The 22,578-nt window shown below is 33.7% G+C and overlaps 1 protein-coding gene across 1 annotated transcript in view; it reads right to left on the minus strand.

The window, feature by feature from the left end:
- Positions 1-615: 615 nt before the first annotated feature.
- The window catches only part of LOC133201886 (uncharacterized), a 38,928-nt gene continuing 16,965 nt past the window's right edge, over positions 616-22,578 (minus strand). The window contains exons 5-9 of the mRNA XM_061337679.1: positions 16,805-17,329; positions 14,665-14,762; positions 10,408-11,577; positions 7,394-7,442; positions 616-3,329 (exon numbers count right to left, since the gene is read on the minus strand). Coding sequence (XP_061193663.1) covers positions 2,764-3,329; positions 7,394-7,442; positions 10,408-11,577; positions 14,665-14,762; positions 16,805-17,329 — 2,408 coding nt within the window. The 3' untranslated portion in view covers positions 616-2,763. The remainder of the gene's footprint in view (positions 3,330-7,393; positions 7,443-10,407; positions 11,578-14,664; positions 14,763-16,804; positions 17,330-22,578) is intronic.

Consider the following 22,578-nt stretch of genomic DNA (forward strand, 5'->3'; position numbering starts at 1 on the left):
GTAATTTTTTCTAGAAGTCGTTAGATCAGAACTAATTTTATTGCTAAAGCATAACTTATTGTTTTTTTTTTTATTAAGAAAGGAAATAATGTAAAAAAAAAAAAAAAAAAAAAAAAAAAAAGTAAGGATATTATGAATGAAATTAGTAGTTGGGCTATATAGGGATACGGTCTCTTCCAATTCAGAAATATTTACACATTTTTTTATAGATATTAAATTCTTTACAGGAGATCCAGATACTGCAGTATGAATGAATGAATGAATGGTAGTAATTTCAAGGTCAGACCCTTATAAACGTTATCAAAGTACAAAAATCAAAAAGACAAATTGCTAGTATCTCACTTTTCATGTCCTTTAACATCAATCATACTTGACTATAAACGTCAGTCAAAGCAGGCTAATCATTGATATAAAGACTTGGATATTGAAATGTCCCTACCGAGAGAGGATGTGGGGAGAATGTTGTCAGTCAAAAATTATTTACTTTTCATAAGCATAAAAAATTCTGAATCCTTTCAAATTTCCTTAATTAGCTATGATTTTTTTTTAATTTTGAAGATTTTCTCAAATTCTGGTTAAAATCCACCGTTGTGAAAAAAAAAATTGAGACAAATGTGACTTTATATCATTTAATTAACACAAAAAAAACAAAACTATGCAATTGTATAAATATTTTATTCATTACAATCACAACTACATCCAGGTCGGATCACAGGAATGAAAGTTATTCATTCCGTGAAACACTACTTGCAGCGAAGAGGCGCCATTAATTAAGATTGTCACAGTGAAGTGACAGGCCTCAAATATCATGCATATACATTGGTAGGTATAAGGTCTCTGAAAATTACAAAATTTGCCTAAGTCTGGGATAGTTTTTTATGTAAGTATAGAAATGAGACTACCAAATCCCCGGATGTACATGTGGCTTTGTTTGTTATGGCAAATAGTATGTGGTACTGAATAGGTAGGCTTTAGCCGACTGGATGAATTTAGATACGTAAATATTTTCATTTTAAAGTTAAAATATTAATGTTTGAAGTAAAGAAGAAAATGATATAATATAACGGAAAATATATAAATATTAGGAGAGATTCTAGGGTTTGATACTTAATGCAGAGTGCCATTTACTGCAGACCACTGTAATTTGTAAACAATTGGAATTTTGACATATGAACGCCATAGGACCATATATTTCTTTCAGGCTTAAAATTATATGAGCGGTTATGATAAAGTTTCAAACAATGCCAAGGATTTGTACGATGAAGTTGAATTTGTAACGTTTTCAGAGGACATAAGGTTTGTATAGAGTTCTATGGGAAAATAATAAGTACTCTTTTCCCTATAATTTATCTTGCAGATTTTTACTTATAAAAGAGGGTCTTCACACTCGAGGTCATCAAGATTATTTTATCAAATTCATGCTTTATAAAGATAATTATTTTACTTTTTGTCCTCTGAAAACAATGTACAACAAAGCCATTTCTGCTTTTTTTTCTTGCTGTATAGGTGATTCTACCCTTTGAAGGAAGCACACGTGCTTTTGTTTACCTCTCTAACATACGTTTTATTGGTTTCACAAGGGAGATCACTCTCAATCACTATTTTACACTAGAGGAAAAGCCCATGTATCAAACCTTCATGCCTTGGCAATGATCCTAATTATCGTTTTTCACATTTATGATGAAAAGATCTTATCTTAAGGACTTTTTCGATGATTATTCTAACAATTACTGAAAAAGTTTCATTTAAATCATCGAATAAGTCTACAAGATAAGAATTGTTTACCACGGGCTAAATAAACTGGTTAAAAAGGTAAATATAAGTGGACAAAGAGACAAATTAATTTGATATAGCATAAAAAAATGTGTGTTTTTCAAGATATATGACAAATCAATAAGTGAGAAATTAAACAAGTCTTTCTTGTTCAAGTAAAGTTAATAATAATCCCCCATAACATGCTGTCGAAGTGCATTTTTCATTATATAAAATAAAATTAAAGTACCAACAAATCTCAGAAGAATAAATATATAGCATACCAGTATCAACAGACAAATAAACCAACAAAATATACGTACGATAAATGTTTACGATGTAACATGATCATTTTAGGTAGATAACGTACATATATAAGTGTGTTATTTACATTTGCTATTGAAACAAAGCTTATCTTTTTGAGGATTAGACATATCTGATTTTTTTTAAATATCACTAGTAATTAAGTGACTAAATTTGCAGTAACGAATGTATATACAAATTGTCATGTCATGTGTAACTATTTCACATGTTTTCACCTTTCATGCACTAAGAACAACTCAAAATACAACAAAAATCATAAAAATTACAGGTCATGACCGCACAAGAAATGAATGATACCCCAGTTTACAGTAAGTTTGAAACCTTTCTCAAATATGGACAGTTTTCTTTAAACAAACAAATTCTGTAAACCAACTATTATTCGCTTCATCTCTTATTCGCGATTAGTCCATTTAAAATCAATCCGCGACAATTAATTTTCGCGACTGAGGAAACATTCTCTACAAATACAAAGCAAAATAAATGGTTCGTGGCGATTAATATTCGCGAGTTAAAGTAGGTCTCAAAACTCGCGGATATTTCTCGCACGCGAATAAAAGTTGGTTTACAGTAATAGGATGCTATTGTACAAGCTTATGCATAAAAATTGTCCATGTTGATTTTATTTTCAATGACAAGACTGTAACATACACAGCTTTAAGAATCCAAAATACACTTATTGTTTCCCGATCAGTCATCCCTTTTTCGTTTGCGTGATGTCCATCCAAGTTCAACTATCACATCATTTCTGTCTATAAATGTCAATGCATTGCAAACCTTCTGTCGGCTAAGCATGTAATGACATTCCTCCTGTATCTTTGAAAGTGATTTATATATTTTATCCTGTATCTTCAAACCATCTGCTTCCATTTGTTCGATATATCTTTGAGGAAGCCCTAAAAATCGGACAAAATGAGTGTAGTCTTTTGGGAGATATTCGGACAATGTTTTGAATTCTGTTGTTGAAACATTCTGATCTGGGCAAGCAACACCACTGCAAGCAAAGTCCTTAATATCAAATGTTCTAACGTATTCAGCAGCTTGTCCTTGACCTTCTCTCTGTAGAATGCTCTCTAATTCTCTCAAGTGATCAATGTGTGCATTCTTGGATTTCCATTGGTACAAGATTCTAAATACTTTCTCCTCAAAACTGAGAGTGGGAGTGATATCCACATTGACTTCAAGTAGACACTCAAAAATACTGATGGGAATACCTCGGATTTTTCTTGAAGCAGCATTAAGAACCAATTCAACAGCTGAAACATAGGACATTACAAAGTAAAGGTCAGATTATTATTACCTTGCATTTTCAAAATTTTCCTTTATATCCATGTCTTAAAAAAAAAAAGAAAATTACCAGACATAATGCATTTAAGTGAGTTAAAATGCATAAATGGAGGACTGGATTCAAATCTTCGTATATATTTAAACACAAATATTACGATATATATATATATATATATATATATATATATATATATATATATATATATATATATATATATATGTATTATGTAATATGAAGATAAAGAAGAGTAATAAATCCCAAAAGTCCATTGAAACAACACAAATTTGGAGCAGAGCAAACACGGATTTCGTAAAAATAACAGAGGTGGGATCAGGTGCCATGGATGAGTAAGCATCCCCTGTCGATCGGTCACACCTGCCGTGTGCTCATTGTCATGATCGGGCGAACGAAAGAATCTGTAGACAATTCAGTGTTTAAATAATTGCCTAACAATTAGGATGAAAAACATCAGTCAGCATTCGACTAAATGATAAGATTGTATTTAATTTGCTGACAAGGTCATTGTATCGACCATAGAACTTGCGAAATGATGACTTTAACCAAGACTGTTAAGATCCTTCATGCATCAACTTGTTTCCAATTGCTTGCCTCACTTTAGAAATTGTTCGTTTGTGCAGCATGCTCTTGCATATTGAATCCACTAGGAGATATTAACAGCATATACAGGTGACAAGGGTATTTCGCTACATAAATAAGGGACGTTGACGATGGAAAAAATTGAAGTCATCTCGTTTATTATAAAGGTTTGCTGTAAATTACCATTTACGTCTTTTTCTAGTAAAATATGATAACATGAAACATAAAGTATGTGGTATCTTATATCAAGTTCACTGGGATATATAGGGTCGACATATAAATGGAATTACTATTGTTTTTTTGATAATATGTCATCGATATATCTAAATGTTGAGCTGAAGACCATATAAAAAGAATATTGCATAATATTAAACTATGAGTTTTATATATATTTGTTTCAGCACTGGGCTGATGCAGTTAGTTTAAAGAACTCAGTATGACCCAATTCAGAAAAAGAACTATAGGGTTTTAGGCTAAAATCTAGGCTTGATTAGAATAACAATCCGAGTATAATGGAGATAGGGGTCGAGTTGAAGGGGGCAGGGCAACTGGAAATGAATTCTAGCTAATCTGACGCCCTTCATTTTTTTCCAAAAAATGATGCATTTAAAGTTTCTTATTTTTCAAGTTCAGTATGTTATAGTACTTTTACCTCAGATGTTAGATCAGAAAAGGGAGATTTTTTTCTCAATGAAGTAAAGAAGTCAATAACAATCTACCAGCAAACTTCATGAAAATACGTTTAGGCCAAAACTAATAACTAAATGAAAAATAAAAAAAAAAAATTATTTAAACTTTATACAATGAACAAACTAACACAACACAGCTTGCTTCTTGATATTTGGAAACATTCTAGATGGCTATTTTTGTTTTTATGGCCTTAGTCATACTCATTTAGAGTTGATTTGAACACAAAGAACATGTGTTTTTCTTTGGTCTATAGAAAACCTGTTTTTAGGATAAACCTAGAAATTATTGTTTGTTTATGAATTTATAGAAAGAACATGTACAACTCCTATCAGTCTACATGTTGCATTGTAAAAAGGAAAAGTTTGTACCTAATTACCTGTATTTAGCTACAATCAATGGTCTAATTTTCTTCAATTGTTTTTGTGCATGCACATTTAAAATCAAAAGCCTGAAAGGCTTTACTTAAGCGTCGAACATGAAAAACAATTTCAAAAGATCTTCTTTTTTTTTAACTTGAAGATAACAATAGCATGAATAGGTCAACTGAGCGACTCAGGTGACTAACGAAAATTTTTAGTTTTAAACAAAATGTCACAATCACAGTCTGGGGCATTATGATATGGTCCGAACAGAGCAGGGTTTGAATTGACTAGACACCAACAAACATGTTCATGCTGAATATCAAATTCATCTCTTTTCAGTCAGTTGAAGAACTATGAAGAATTTAATGAATTAATATATAATTATTCTAATTGTCTATGTCTAAGAATTGTTTTAGTGCAAGTAAACAACCACCACGACTCTACTTTGTTATGAGTACTATCGAGTTATGATCAGGCGTGGTATACAAAATGCGGCAGAATGAAGAAATACAGTTACTATAATAACCTATTTTTTATGATAAAATTTGATTATAAAATATAAGGTTGAGATTTTGAAATTCAATCTTTTTAGTTTCTAGCATTCGTGTTTATGTAATTTGATTATTTTACCGCCAGTTGGGTTACACGGTTATCCTGCCGAAATGTTATTCATGTCATTCGACACACTATTTCTTAAGATTAATTCATCTTATACAACAAATATCACGTTTTTCTTGTGAAAAAATAGAGTAATCGTAGATATATGAATTGGTGCAATTTTATTTTCAAGCTTTTATTCATTGTGAATATTTTCAAAGAAGTTGATCTATTACAAGTACTATTTTCTTTTTAGGATGCATCGACTGACACATTCGGTCGCATAAATTCTGGTAGCGATTTCGATTGGACACCTGCTAGATGACGTTCGAGCTAGAAAGTTTGACGCCATTAAGAAACAAAATGGCCATGGGCCACAACACTCACCTGAGTTACTTTGGCCCTACTTTTATTCATCAGATTTTCTTAATTGTATTTGTATGTAAAATGTTTATGGTCTTTTCAGGCCCCACCCTATAGACAGGATTCATGATATGAGCAAAAATGAATCCACATGAGAGGAAAATGCCATCATATTCACATAATTAATCATAGCTTTGTTGTTCCTGAGTATTTTAAAGATTTCTCTCTATGTAATCCCTATTGTGGCCCCTCCTACCCCAGGGGGGCATGATTTAAACAATTTAGAAACTACACTACCTCAGAAAGCTTCCACATAAGTTTCAGCTTTCCTGGCCAAGTGGTTCTTGGGAAGAAGATTTTTCTCATATATTTCAATGTTAAACTTTGATTCCCTATTGTAGCCGTGCCTTATCACTTGGGGTCATGTTTTGACATGCTTTACCCACGGTGGTTATGCTTTAGACAATTTAGAATTTACGCTACCTAATGAAACTTTCACATAAATTTCATAAAAATGTTTTACCCACGGGGGTTATAGTTTAGATAATTTAGAATTTACGCTACCTAATGAAGCTTACACATAAATTTCACCTTTAAATTCTGACCCAGTGGTTCTTGAGAGGTTTTTTTTAATGACCCCATCCTATTTTTTTACCTTTTCTTGATTATCTCCCCTTGGAATGGGGCTTGGTACATCTTTTTAAAAATTTAGAATCCTCTTGGCCTTGGAGGTGCTATGTACAATCTTTGGTTAAAATTGACCCAGTGGTTCTTGAGAAGAAGTTGAAAGTGTACAGACGGACGGGCAGACGGACAGACAGTCGGACGGACGCCGGAAAACGGGTGATCAGAAAAGCTCACTTGAGCTTTCAGCTCAAGTTCAAGTGAGCTAAAAACAGTAAAACGAAATTCTTGATTCATGTCTTACAAACTATTTCTCTGTTTTATGATATATTTTCTTTTTTGATGAAATATTTATTTGATGTGTAAGCCAAGCTTATGGTCTTACATGGCAGCTAAGCACTGGACTTGAGGGTCAACTAATTAAGTTCCATAAGTTTCCAAGTCAGCCCCACTCTCATGTTTGGATCCATGGACACATGTGAATGGATGAGGACTCACAAGGAATTCATAAAGATCCGACGTATTTATGAGATGGATCACTGTTCACATTTTGTACATTTCATGATGATTAAAATACACAATTTTTCAAGATAAAATTCATCTATTAACGTAGCTAGATTATTATAAAGTTCTACACTTTTGGGTCACACATTACAAAATGGCAAATTGCTAATCTGCCAACCTGCACCTTGTTTGCTGCAATGTATGTTTTCTTTATTTCTTTTTTTTATCAAGACTTTTGATGAATCAGTTTAGTACAGTACTATACGGATATAAATGATTAATATGTAATACATACAGGAATCTGTACCAGTGTCTTCATTGGTTCCACTCTCAGACAGGCTATCCTGTTTTATAAATAAAAAGAAGAGGATATCAAGTTTAGGTGTGTATTTAAAGGAGAGGATATCAAGTTTAGGTGTGTATTTAATTTACAATGGACTCTTTCATATGATACATTTTTTTGTATTTGTTTTTTTAAAGACAGAAATAAGAATGTTCCATCTTCAAGATAGTTGAATCATGAGAATCATTTGAACCAGCCATAAAATGGTTAACAACAATAATTTCCTGATGGTCCCAAAATTATTAGTCAATGTCATAAAAGAAATAAATTAATAATCAATTACACTGTCTTCTATTCAAAGAATTCGCAGGAAGTGCAGATCATATCAGTCTGGCAATTTCCAGCTGGTTTTTCTTTCTATTGAGTCATTTACCCACATCTTCAACAGATTATGAATTTTTTTCAAAACTCGGCCATAATTTAAATGTTATTTTGATTGGTTGTTTTGTTGCCATTAAAACAAATCTGTTGTCTTTGAATATGAAACAAGCGTGTGTTTTCCCCTCAGTTACTACATCTAAAAACAGTTTTAATTTTTATCATTACTAATTATTACTAATGTACGCTAAAACTAACTGCAAAATCCAACACTGTCGTATGAAATTAAATCAGCACAGACAAATTCATTGTTGACAACCTAACAACAATATTGCTTAAAATTTTCAAGAACATATCTAAATCTACATTAAATTATCAATGTTTCTTTTTCTAATGTACGTGCTTTGTACATCCAACTTTTAAATTTTGAAACATTATTCAATATTTCTTGTTCAAAGAACAAGACATATAATTTTCTACTCTATATTCCAATGAAAAACTTCGACCCCATTCTGGGTCCCACCATAGCCCGGCGGGAAGGGGATATTTTGAACTAACTTGAATCTGCATTTCTTGAAAAGTTTTGCATACTTGTATTAGTTTTAATGAATTTGACCTTTTTGCACTTGAAATAAAATCTTTCCATTATGTCATATATTCTAATGTAAAACTTTGATCATTTCATTGTGGCTTCACCCTGTCACCATGGCTATATTTTAGCAAACCTGGATTACCACTATTGTCTTGAAGCTTTTATTTGACTTTAGGGGCTTACAAATAGATTTCTCAGCATTTGCCCACGAGCAAGTGTTAAAATTTCATCCATGTGAGACAAAATTGATTGTTGAGATATAAAAATTAAAAAAAATATACAATATCAAATATATTAAATACTTAGTACCAGAGAGCTAGGTTCACTTTATTCATAAAATGGCCTTTCCAAACACCAATTTAATGACCAAGTCCCAATGTCCAATTTTAAACATCAATATAGAGACTTTGTGCTTTCATTTCCTATGAAAAAATTTCCTCTAAAAGTCCATTAATTGAAAAATAGGCTTTGTGGAATTGCAAATGACCGTAATCTTTGAAACACCATTAGACCACTTGTTTGATAATTACACCCATGGGTCAAGTAGAATTTCTCTTATTGACACAAAGGAACATTATATTTGTTATTCGATTTTAGTAAAGTATATCATGAAAAAAAATGTGTACTTTCTTTATTTAACATTTTTAATGTGGTTTCTGCATCTGTTTGGATTGTTAAACTTTAAAGCTAAAAATATAGCTTTTTTTTTTTTTTTTTTTTTTTTTTTTAAAAGTCACCGTAATTAAAAGTTAAAGTGACCTTCAAGTAGGATCCAACGTAACTTCTAAGCTAACTGCATAAACACCTTTTACCAAAGATTAATCAGCTGACACAGTTTGATAATTCTAGGTATCATAGTGTTTGAGTTATGAGCCAGACACAAAAAAGCAAACAGACAGACGGGTGGACATGAACTCCATATACCATAATGCATCTCGTTTTTAGATGGGCATATAGAAAGTTAACAAACAGTTGAACTTGAGGACTGACAGAATGTGGGCAAACTCGATCAGAAAAACTCATTTTTTTTTCTTAGATGTTTGCAGAAATGGTGAATTTGTCAATAAAAAATAAGTTGAAAATGTGAAAAGTTTTCAGATAGCAAGAGGCATACAACATACAGAAAGATAGACAAACACAGACATTTTTCAATCAAAAATGCAACTCTCTTCCAAAGAATAAAATGCACTTGTCTAGGCATAGTCATGGTAACCAGGGCTCGACATTAATAATCATTCTAACTAACAAAGCTATTCTTCTTATTAGTCTTGTACTTTTATCAAAGGGGGGGGGGGGGGTGAGAGGCCAAAACTGCTTTGCTTTAAGCCTCTTGTCTTTGAACCTTAAAGAGGTATCATACATTTTCAAGGTATGTTCTCAAGGTTAAGCATACCATAGATAGAATCCTGATTTTTTTTAATCTAGTTTTCTACCATATTTGTTGATCTGTAACATGAACACAAGAGGTTCAAGTGCCATAATGCTCACTTGAAAACTTTTTCCTTTCTTAATCTCAAGAAGAAAATTTAAAAGCACTTTGGTTCAACCCCCAAGACCCATAACTGAACAGAAACTGGGGTGTCAAAAATACTCTCTAATGACATAAATCATTCTAAGTCACATAATTCTAAAATTGCGTAGCATAATTTGTATTTTTGATGAAATTGATCATATTCTGAAGTACCTGTTTCCAATAATTACCTTTTGATTTCTAAACTGGTTTCTAATTGTCTTTAAAAAATGAAGCACTAAAAATGTGATGTTGGCAAATTAAGTTTTTCCAAAAGGATTTCACAGGAAACAACATCCTTTGGTATCTTGCACAAATGCCTGGTAAGGTACCTCAATTTTTTGCGAGTAAACATGTTAAAGTAGCAGTACTTCAATGACAAAATCTTAGAAAAAATTATATATTTTTGAGGAACGTATCGTCTGTCCTTAATAGTGTCTGTTTCAAAAATACTCTCTAATGATATAAATCATTATAAGTCACATAATTCTAAAATTGCGTAGCATAATTTGTATTTTTGATGAAATTGATCATATTCTGAAGTACCTGTTTCCAATATTTTGTGATATCTTTTGTGTTAATGGGATGCTTTTTGTTTGCCGGACAGGAAGGACACTGAAAAATTGCTCTTGTAAACTCTGATTCCTTTATGACAGCACTTTCTTTCCTGTCACAAAATCCAGAAGGCTTGCATTTGATCCCGACATGGAACTCAGAGTTTTTTTGGAATGTGTTAGAGAGATCATGTAATATACGGTTAATGTTTTCTCTAATCTGATGACAGGTTGAAACATCAACTTCTCCCTCCACAACAAACACCTGCAACTGAATTTCTGTGTGAGTCATTCCAAGCAGAATATTATGGTGCTGGTCATGAAACACAAAAATAGCTGCAGTCTGGTAAATGCATCCTCTGTCTTCATCAGAAAAAATCTCCCAAGGAATCTGCATGCAGGTTGCTACAAGGCGATGGAAAATTTCCACAGGAAGAACATCAAATGTGTAGCAAAGGATTGAGGAGGCAGGGTATGATGAAAAGTAGGTCACTGGAAATTGCATCTTGTTCATGCAGGGGACATACCACTTTTTGTCACTCATTTTAGCTATGAGTCCTAGCTTCTCCATATATAGCAAGATATCATCTTTATGTTCGATGTAGCCATTGTTGCTCATTCTCCATATAGCAGATAGGAGAGTTTCATCTAACTCTCCAGTTTCATTGAATTTGTCCCATTCTGAGGCAAATTCGAATAAATCTTCTTTTGCATGGTTTTTATCTGTTATGACATTTTTAAATGCATCTGCAAACCACTGAACATCGAGAATAATAGCTTCATTGAGAAATTGTTGATTGAAGTGTATAATTTCTCTGATATCATGGAAGAACTGCAGCATGGCATTCATATCTTCAATAGTATGGAGCTTTATTCCCTCTGGCAACGTTACATTGAAGGACTGAAGTTCACCCCAACTCAAAATCTTGTGGATTTTCTTTTCCCGAAAGAATGTTTCAAACATAGCCCATGACTGTGGAAGCTCTTCACCCCAGTGATCAAGCCTGCACACGACATCAGCAATGGACAGCTTGAGTTTTTCAATGCTTTCGTTGTCATGGAATCCAACTGCAAATCGTCGCTTCACATCAATATGTTTGTGCAAAGACTTCTTCTTCATGTCTAGAATCTTCCATACTTCACGGAAAAACAATTCTTTTTCCTACAAAAAAAAAAATCCTTCTTTTATTCCATGCAAACAAAGCAGTGATGGTGAAACAATGTTCCAACTCATGAAATGTGTTCTTGCTGTCTGTTCACACAGACCTCATGAAACACAACATTGCATATACATGTACATAGTATAATATACATTTACAGAGCAAAAATCTATGACATAGTTAAATATGCTTGTAAAACAATAAATCTATAAAATATACTTTAATTACTCAAACAAGAACAAATCAAACTAGAAAGTCTGCTATTGCAAGCAATAGCATATGTCACCCCAAACTGAACCATAAGCTTTAAGATTCTTCAATCCATAAAGAGGTGAGTGATTGTAGAAAAAGCCCCCCCCCCCCCCCCCCAAACTCCTTTCAAAAACAAAAGATGTTACGCATGCTAGCTTTGGTCGAACAAAAGTTACGGGAAGAGAAAGTAGAGCAAGGTTCAAGTCAAAACATGGCTGTAGCCAAATAATTCCTGAATTTTCCTCTTCAAATCAGGCATTCCTACATTGGATGAGGGCTAATATTTTTTATGAGAGGATAAATTATGTGTAAACTTTCTTAGTTTAGCAGAATCATGGACACTTCCGGCGCGCTAAATCTTTTGGGTACATTTGTGATGAGGTTTTCAAGGAACTGTGGGAGCGGATCCCAGGATTTTCAATTAATAAAAACGATGGAAATTAAATTGAAATAATTCTCAATATCATTAAATGAAATTATTCATATAAAAGTAATACATTCACCAGAAAACGCGAAATGCTAATGAATATAGCTGACAATCGCTACTTTTTAAAGATAAATTTTAGATATAATAATTATAATTTCTATTGACAAAACAAATGAAGAATGAATACTGGCAAACTATCAGATCACATCAGCGGAACTGAATGTTATTAATGAAACTCATAAGATCTCCCTATCAGTTGTAAATTTTATATCTTGCGTATCTACCTCGCTGTTTCGGGTTTGTTTGTGTGTTGGGGGGGGGAGTCTTGAAAAGAGATATGTTAATTAAACATAATTTAGTAGTAAGTATGAAGCAATAGCATTTTGAAAACTTTATGATGATTTTTGTGATATGAAGGTCAAGGTCATTTTATTTATAATCCAAGACATAAGAGAGAGAGAAAAGGTGGATGGTAAATTATAACGTTGTCTTCTTTATTTCAAAACATAGGTAATCAGAGATTACAGAGCTCACCTCAACGAATGTTGTCTTTAAGTAAGGCAAAGTACCACACTAAACTAATGATCTAGTAGTGTGCATCCCTAGATGCAATATTTATGCAATTTTGGTCTGATATGGCTTGCTTCTTGGAATGGACTTATCTAAAAACTTAAAACTAGTCACTCATCCAGAAAACGTAAGTCAAATCCAGCATCTGAAGCAAGTTTGAGAGTGTTTGTCCCTTGATGCATCATCCATGCAAGTTTGGTTCAGATAGGCCTTATAGTTACTTGAAAATGAGATCTGTTCCAAAAAATTTAACCTGGTCACTCATCCGAAAAATGTAGGTCAGGTCCAGCATCCAAAGCAAGTCCAGTACTGTGAATCCTTAGATGTATCATCCATGCAAGTTTGGCCAATATAGGGCTTATAGTTACTTGGAAATGAGATCTGCTCCAAAAACTTTAACCTGGTCACTCATCCGGAAAATGTAGGTCAGATCCAGCATCTGAAGCAAGTCCAGTAGTGTGCATCCTTAGGTGTATCATCCATGCAAGTTTGGCCAATATAGGGATTAAAGTTACTTGGAAAGAGACCTGCTCTAGAAACTTTAACCTGCACCAAAAACATTAACCTGCTCCAAAAACATTAACCTGGTCATTCTTTAGCTGAAATTGCAGCATCTGAAACCTTGACTGGTACAATGAAACACACTAGAAGCATCCTCCATGCATCTCTGATTGATATAGGGCATAGAAGTACTTGAAAAGAAAACTGCTCCAAAAACTTTAACCTGGGACACCGACGCTGAGGGTATTACATAAGCTCCCCCAACTTCGTTGAGGTGAGATAAAAAGGAAATAAAAATGTGCACACAACAAATACTGAAATGCAAAAGAAACACAACATCCTAGTTCTGGGGGGAAATTATATACGGGTTATAACTTTGTACTTAAAAAGTTAGGACATCTTCAACTTTGCCGAATCAGTAATTTAGCGGTTGAATGATTTTCATTCCATTATCGGAAGTTGATTTTGAGCCCTTTTAACAGAAAATCAAAAAATGCATGTTTAATAAAACATTTGACAATAATTTGAATTTTCAAGGGTTTGTAGTTATTAATCATAAGTATTGCTCTAATATTCCGGAAAAAAATCCCTCTTTCTTTTCCCGATGTGTTGCCAATATTTCCTCAAAATGACTGAAAGCATGCATTTTCATTCCTCTTGCTGGAAATTCTCAAAATAAAGGTAAAGGAGAGTTGCAAATGCAAATATGCATTACATAATGACTCAACATGCTCATACGTTTCTTAAGCTTGAATGACGGTTCTTTGACCGGAAGTCGAAGGGTTACTACACTATGCCTGGTTAGAGAAAATTCAACCTCAGTATCTGAAAAACAGGCACTTAAAAATGCCTAAGAATATTTCTTTCGCTCAGATCAAGAGATTGATAAACCTAATGCATCACAGAAATCGAGCGGTAGTTGTTGTACATGGCGGACTAGCACGCTGTAATTGAATGGTCAGAAGGGGGGATGTTTTAGGAGTTATGTGCTACTTTCTAAGGTTTAAAGATAACATTCAAAAATGAATACAGTAACGTAAAAGTAAATTTACAAACATCGGATATTTGATTTAAACGTTGAATGGGGCATAACTCTGTCAAAAATTGCTCGATCGTTACCAAAACAGAACTTGACCTAGATATTCTAGATAAATATGTATACCAAATTTCATTTCAATATGTGCAACCTCTGCAAAGAAAATGAACGAAAACTGTTGGTGGACCGACAGACAGACTGACAGAGAGTCAGCAGCAAAGCAATATACCCTCCCTTCTTCGAAGGAGGGCATAATTAATTAATGATTTTAAGTAAAAAGACATGTTTATTTAAGTATGATACCTTTTCTGTTTTGTTCTCACTGTGAGTACCAACCAGGATCACAGGAGCCTTATCACTGCTGTACTGGTGAATGGACTTCATCCAGAATTCAAGGTAATCTGAATAACAAAGAAACATTCAGCTGTAAGAGTTTTCATTAAGATAGATTGCAGTAAATGGTACATTTAGGTAAGGTGTTGATTCCTTCATTTTTAAAAAATCTACTTTTGCAATTCCTTTTCATTTCTTATGCTTCTTTTTTACCAAACAGATATTTAACAAACAGATATTTACAGGACGAGTATGTGAGTAACAAGGATTTATAACTTTTTATCACATTCTTCATACAGGTGATGTAAAAGACCCCACAGAGTCAGACAAATCTGTTTTATATTTGGATAATTGTGAAGCAAAATACAACTTCACCTGCATAAGTGGCATATGGAGTTTATCTCTCCAAGTTGATTCATGTGCAAGATGTTCTTAGTGCGAACATTTTTTAAAACGAATGCGTAATATTAACAAAAAAAAGTTGATGACAAAAGGATATCAATAATCTCATTTCAAGTTAAAATTTTGCAAATTCTATGGTTGATACAATGACTTTGTCAGCAAATACAATCAATTGTTAAGTTCAACATATTCAATGTTGACTGATAATTTCAAAGAATGACCTGGCCATTATTTTCACTCTGAATTGTCTACAGATGTTTTCCTTTACCTGATCATGAGAAGGATCACACGGCACGTGATAGGGAATGCCTACTCCATGGCACCTGATCCCACTCCTGATGTTGTTTTAGTGGTTTGTGTTTCCTCTGCTCCCAATTTGTATCATTTTAATGGACTTTTGAGCTTGGTTACTGTTCGTTATCCCCATATTTCTCTGATTTTAAAATTATTAATCAATTACAATGGAATTCAGTTCAATTCATGTTTGCACTAAAATAAGTCTAATTGAAAAATTGTCATAATTATGTAGTTGATTGGGTGTAAAATTAAGGCAGGAATCGAGAGTTAGCGTGCATAGTTCTTAATGAACACCTTTCTCTCATTTCAGCGTATACTTTGCTTAAATGATTTGGTTATGTCATTTATATATATATTGATAGGACTAAACAAAAGAACATCGTATAAATTATGAGTCAAGGTAGAAGATTAGGATGGATCTATCTATCTATCTATCTATCTATCATCTATCTTTCTATCTATCTATCTATCTATCTATCTATCATCTATCTATCTATCTATCTATCTATCTATCTATCTATCATCTATCATCTATCTATCTATCTACGCATCTGGGTTAAGGACTCTCTCTGACATGCAGTTTCTCTGTACTTGAGGTGCGGATCAAGCTATTATCGTAGTTTGTAAAAATAAAAATAGATACTAAGCAAGCGTAATCGGACCAAAATAGAGACATATTCTGAAATATGTTAATCCACATTATTGTCAAACTAAATTGATAATGTGTAGACTTTATATATAGCCGTAATGAGCACATTTGTACAGTACGTGCTAGAATGACAAATCCAGCCCCTTGAAGATATCAAAAGTTCAACGATATCCACTTTACTATAAATCTGAATTTTTAAACACTTGTAGCTATTATTCCTACAATTCTTAAAAGTGTTGGGAGCTGGTTGTACACTCTTTATTTATTCCGTAATGTTACATTATTCTGATGCATATTACATCTATGTGTACAGTTTATAGAAAGACGGCTAAATTTTACATAATTCCCGATCACGAGGAAGTTGCTCCCAGCACATTTCATGTTAAGGAATTTGTCTCAAAGAAAACAGAATAAATTTTATAGCGGAAAGATACCCGTATATTGTTGAACTTTTACGATCTTTGTAATATTACATATATGTTCTAATATTAAACCTGTCATGTGACAAACAGCTGATGTAAGCGATGTCGCTTTGGCTGAACTCAGTAGAGACACGATTGGTACACGTGCAAACACTACAATCTATCTATCTATCTATCTATCTATCTAGATTAGATTAGATTATATCTATTTATCTATCTATCTGTCTATCTAAAGCTAAGAGACAGAAAGACATACGTACTGAGATGAATGCCATGCAATAACAAGTTGTCTTAAGATGGGATAAAATTGCAATTATACTTGTCATAATTAAATTATTACCTCTGTTTGTCCATCCCCTGTAAATGGAGCCTTCCTGACAACATACTTCTTCTCCAACCGTATCATCAAACTTCTTCTCCATATTGAGCACCAGAATAAAGAATGCCCTTGGACTCAAAAAAATCTGGTGTGAGGCATAATAGGCACACTGTCCCGCAAAGTCAGTCATGGTAATTTTTTTATCTGGATCTTCTGAAATGTTTTTTGCCTCTATCTGCAAATTTCCAGAAATTTCCAAACTATAAGGAATATCTTTGCTTTCCTTTATAACTTCCACTACATTTTCTGTTGGTATGGCCCCTTGTGGTTCATAGGATGAGGTAGTTTTAATGTTGGTATCATCATGTGATATTCCTCCACTGTTTGATGCTTCAAACTTATTGTCCTCATTATCAACTGGTTCCATCTTTTCCTGTGTTTCCCCATCATCAAATGCATTCTCTGAATGATACTCCGGAATACTCTGTTTTAGGTCTTTTTTATCAAGTCTAAGTTTAAAGTGGTGTTGCTGGCTTGAAGAATTAACTGCAAATGGAAATGAATGCCATTTGTTTAACCCCTTCTCTTTTTGTTTTCCCTGTACTTTAAGCAAATGGACATTTATTCGCCTGTAAATAAGTCTGTAGCTAAAAACATGCATAAAATTTTCTTTAATTTGCACAAAAATAGACCTTTTTTTACGATTATCTTTAAATCAAACTATTGAGCATATTTTGCCAATGCAAGGATAGGGGGATAGACATTATCTTTCAGATTCACTTGCCCTTTAAAGTAATCTCAAACTTTGACTTGCCTGAATGCAAAACTTAGTTGTCCAAAATTAAGAAGAAAATAACTTCATTTATTACTATAAATGTTCATAAAATTAGAAAAAGGGTAACTAGATACACTACTTTTAATCTGGCAATTAAGCTACAAGATAATAAAAGTCGATGCTACGTTTGTACATGAATATGTACCACTGTCCTTTAAATATAACCTATTAACACACATTGTCATACAGCAATACTCTCTTCCCTTGTTTTGTTTATAATAAAACTTGTATTTTTAAAAATTATTTTCAGCAGGATACTTTTGTGAATTTTGATTTTCAATAAATAACTGTGAAGCAATGCCAAAGAAAAACAGTTGATACGAAACACACATATCTTGTTCATTATACGTCATGTAATGTATATTCTGTGAGTTAATAAATAATCTAAAAAGAAGGTTACAAAGTTGTTAGAGGTAGTGTGTTATTACCATAGAAACAGAATAATGAACCCAGTTTTTAATTGAACTTAGAAATCTACAAATGCAACTGAGGGATTCGGAATGCAAAAAATGATTGTCAGTCATGTATCTGGCGAAAATCAATCGTTTAATTTACTGCTTTATTTATAAACTTATGTAAACTACATATCAATATACATTTCTTTTAGAAAAATTCACTCGCGTGATCAGACAAGTACGTTGACTATTTCACTTGCGCAAACTGAGAATTTACTTGCCCTGAGCAATAGGACAACCATTAGTGTTGATATATCTTAAGAGGCTGATTATTAAATTAATCAGTTACACTTGGATACAGAAACAGGAGGCCCAAGGCCTTAACGATCACCTGAGTATAATACAACAATTTAGAGGATAAATAAAGTATAAAATAAACTGATAGATGAAACTTTGTTGCCCGAAAGCAAGAGAAATGGGATGATCAAGATCAATGAAATAAATAGTCTAGTATTCAGTTAGTTACAACTCATAAATTATGTTCTAATCTGTGACAGTCCCCATTTATCACAATCAGCATGCAGACTAATATCAAACTATTAGTGCTTCTGTACTATTTTTAACCTAATACAAGAGGCCCATGGGCCACATCGCTCACCTGAGCACTGTAACTAGGGAAAAAAAGCAAAAATCAGTTCAGTATTGAAAAGCTTTAAGGCATAAGTTGTCCTGACCCACCCCTAAAAGGGCAGGGGGATGATTTGAACAAAATTGAATCTACACTAACTGGTTACATGCTTACATATTTCTTTACTAACTGTGACATTTTCCCTTCAAGTTTGAACATTCAATTAGTCCCATCCTACTCCCCAGGGGTCATGATTTGAACAAATCTGAATCTACACTATCTGAGGATGCTTCCATATAAATATGACCAATCCTAGCTTTGCTGTTCTTGAGAAGAAGATTTTTTTTTAAGAATTCCACATGAGTTTCATCTTTCCTATGCATAACTTTAACCATCAATTGTAGCCCCACACTATCCCCAGGGGATCATGATTTTTATCAAGTATGAACCTACACTACCTTAGGATACTTCCGAATAGTTAATAACCAATCATGCTTTGCTGTTCTTGAGAAGATTTTACCTATATATTCCTATGTAAAACTTTGATCGTACATTGTGGCCCCACCATACCCCCAGGGGTCATGTTTTTAACAAACTTGAATCTACACTACTTGAGAATGATTCCACATGAGTTTCATCTTTCCTGGCCCAGTGTTTCTTGAGAAGAAGCTTTTTAAAGATTTTTCCTATATATTCCTATGTAAAACTTTGAACGTCAAGTGTGGCCCCACCCTATCCCTGGGGGTCATATTTTTAACAAACTTGAATCTACAGTACTTGAGGATGATTCCACATGAGTTTCATCTTTCCTGGCCAAGTGGTTCTTGAGAAGAAGATTTTTAAAGATTTTTCAAATATATTCCTATGTAAAACTTTGATCGTCCATTGTGGCCCTGCCCTACCCCTAGGGGTTATGATTTGAACAAATCTGAATCTACACCACCTGGGGATGCTTCCACATAAATATGACCAATCATGGCATTGCTGTTCTTGAGTAAAAGATTTTTAAAACTTTTTCCTATATACTCCTATGTATAACTTTGATTGTCCATTGTGGCCCCACCCTAACCCAGGGGGTCATGATTTGAACAAACTTGAATCTACACCACCTGAGGATGCTTTCACATAAATCTGACAATTGCGGCTTTGCTGTTCTTTAGAAGAAGATTTTTTTAAAGAGATATTCTCTATAATGACAAACTTCTATATAGGAGCTGTGGCACACATAGTCTCAGAATTTTTCAACTCTCTATGATAAAAGTCTTTGATACCGTACACTCAAATCAGGCAAAAATTGGTTGCTACGTGTCATGGTTACCATAGCAACCTGTCCTAAAGTTTAAACATAGGTAATCAAAGATTACGAAGCTCACCTCGACGAATGTTATCTACATGTAAGGCAAATTTCACATCATATTTTTTTTCTAGTTAGGGTACATCCCAAGATCAATATCCACGCAAGTTTGATTTAATTATAGACCTGCTCAAAAAACTTTTGACCTGTTTAGTAATCAAGAAAATTTTGGTCAGTTCCAACATCCAAACCAAGTCTGGAAGTTTTCATCCTTAGATGCACCATCTTTGCAAGTTTAATCATAACAGGCCATAATATTATATAGCTACTCCAAAAAAATTACCCTGGTCACTCATCTGGAAAATGTACGTCAGATTCAGAATCCAAGGCAAGTCTGGAAGTGTCCATTCCTAGATACATCATCCATGCTAATTTGGTTAAAATATGGCTAAAAGACACTCATGTGGAAAATCTAGGTCAGATCCAGCATCCGAAGCAAGTGTGGTAGTGTCCATCCCTGGATGCATCATCCATGCAAGTTTGGTCAAGGTAGGGCTTATAGTTACTTGGGAATGGACCTGCTCCTAAAACTTTAACTGGTCACTCATCTGGAAAATCTAGGTCAGATCCAGCATCCGAAGCAAGTTTGGTAGTGTCCATCCCTAGATGCATCATCCATGCAAGTTTGGTCCAGGTAGGGCTTATAGTTACTTGGGAATGGACCTGCTCCTAAAACTTTAACCTGGTCACTCATCTGGAAAATCTAGGTCAGATCCAGCATCCGAAGCAAGTGTGGTAGTGTCCATCCCTAGATGCATCATCCATGCAAGTTTGGTCCAGGTAGGGCTTATAGTTACTTGGGAATGGACCTGCTCCTAAAACTTTAACCTGGTCACTCATCTGGAAAATCTAGGTCAGATCCAGCATCTGAGGCAAGTGTGGTAGTGTCCATCCCTAGATGCATCATCCATGCAAGTTTGATCAAGGTAGGGCTTATAGTTACTTGGGAATGGACCTGCTCCTAAAACTTTAACCTGGTCACTCATCTGGAAAATCTAGGTCAGATCCAGCATCTGAGGCAAGTGTGGTAGTGTCCATCCCTAGATGCATCATCCATGCAAGTTTGATCAAGGTAGGGCTTATAGTTACTTGGGAATGGACCTGCTCCTAAAACTTTAACCTGGTCACTCATCTGGAAAATCTAGATCAGATCCAGCATCCGAAGCAAGTGTGGTAGTGTCCATCCCTACATGCATCATCCATGCAAGTTTGGTCCAGGTAGGGCTTATAGTTACTTGGGAATGGGACTTGCTCCTAAAACTTTAACCTGGGACGCCGACGCTAACGCCGACGCCGACACCGACGCCGACGGTATAGCATAAGCTCATCTCGACTTCGTCGAGGTGAGCTAAAAACAATTGCATTTTTCAACATGTTCAGAGTTCCATAGTTAACGTTTGCAGCAAAGCAAACAAGTGACAATGACTGTTTCTGAAAGTTGAAAGCCTGATGTTTTAAATGCATGGTAAACATGTTTGGTAAATCAACTATTACATATGTTACTATGGAAACAAAGTATTCAAAAGTATTTTGTTCATTTAATTTTATAAAATCATACATTTAAGAATAAAAACAATTATTGGTTGAAATGCAAGAAATAATAGACATCAGATACATCTACACTTATAAATCAATAAATTTTGCAAATAAACTCCGAAATGGGTGCACCAGAGTTCTTACTAACTACTCTAAGAATACACTAGATACAAGTTGATGTCCATAAACTATATTTAGATTTCACTCGCATAGTTAGTATCGTACATTAAATTAAAAGTCTAACCTCATTTTCTATAACAGCCATGAAATAGCAAAAACATGAGTTCGGTGGCGTTTCGGGTTGGCAGATCTAATTAAAGTTACTGGCAATTTTTAATGACACTGACAACAAGCAATCGTTTGTTTATTTCATAAAACGTCATCACTGAATTATTCAATCAAAACTTGATTTAAATGATATAAAAGAAATAAGTTGTGATACCTGATTCAAAAGGGAAATGAACAAATTATTTTCGTCCTTCACTGATCTTAATATTGATGGAAGCTTCTAGAACGTCATATAGCATCGAGCCCGATGTTTAAAAAAATGAGGCTATTATGCTACAGGAACATAAAAAAAAAGCTTTTGTGTGAATGGTCATTGAAATAATGGTAAATCATTGATAACACTGTAAGTTTTGAATATATTTATATATCGAAAAAAACTTACATATATGTGGTAGGTTTTCCTAATAAATTTATCGGTAAAATCCTCAATGAGAGCATCGTGGCAACGAACCCGAAGTACAATTTGTACTTCGTTATAAACTTGCTAACATGAAAAGAGAAAATTAATGAATAAGGTATTGTTCAAATACAATCAAAGCTGTAAAATTTTGTGCTTTAATCAATACATTTCAGTTATTTTTCTGAATACAGTCTTTTGTATCAAATACTCGGCCTATTCATAGGGCGTTAAAAGCTTATTTTTACACAGGTACTTGTGTCTTGGTTTATAAATACGTATGAACCTTATTGATACATGTATGTAAAAAAGTAAAGTACATTTTTTACATATCGATAAGGTACATACATATTTATAAAGCA

The sequence above is a fragment of the Saccostrea echinata genome, unplaced genomic scaffold, assembly GCF_033153115.1.
Source record: "Saccostrea echinata isolate AGI-Se365-2 ecotype Australia unplaced genomic scaffold, CSIRO_AGI_Sech_v1 ptg000046l, whole genome shotgun sequence".
Classification (NCBI taxonomy): Eukaryota; Metazoa; Mollusca; class Bivalvia; order Ostreida; family Ostreidae; genus Saccostrea; species Saccostrea echinata.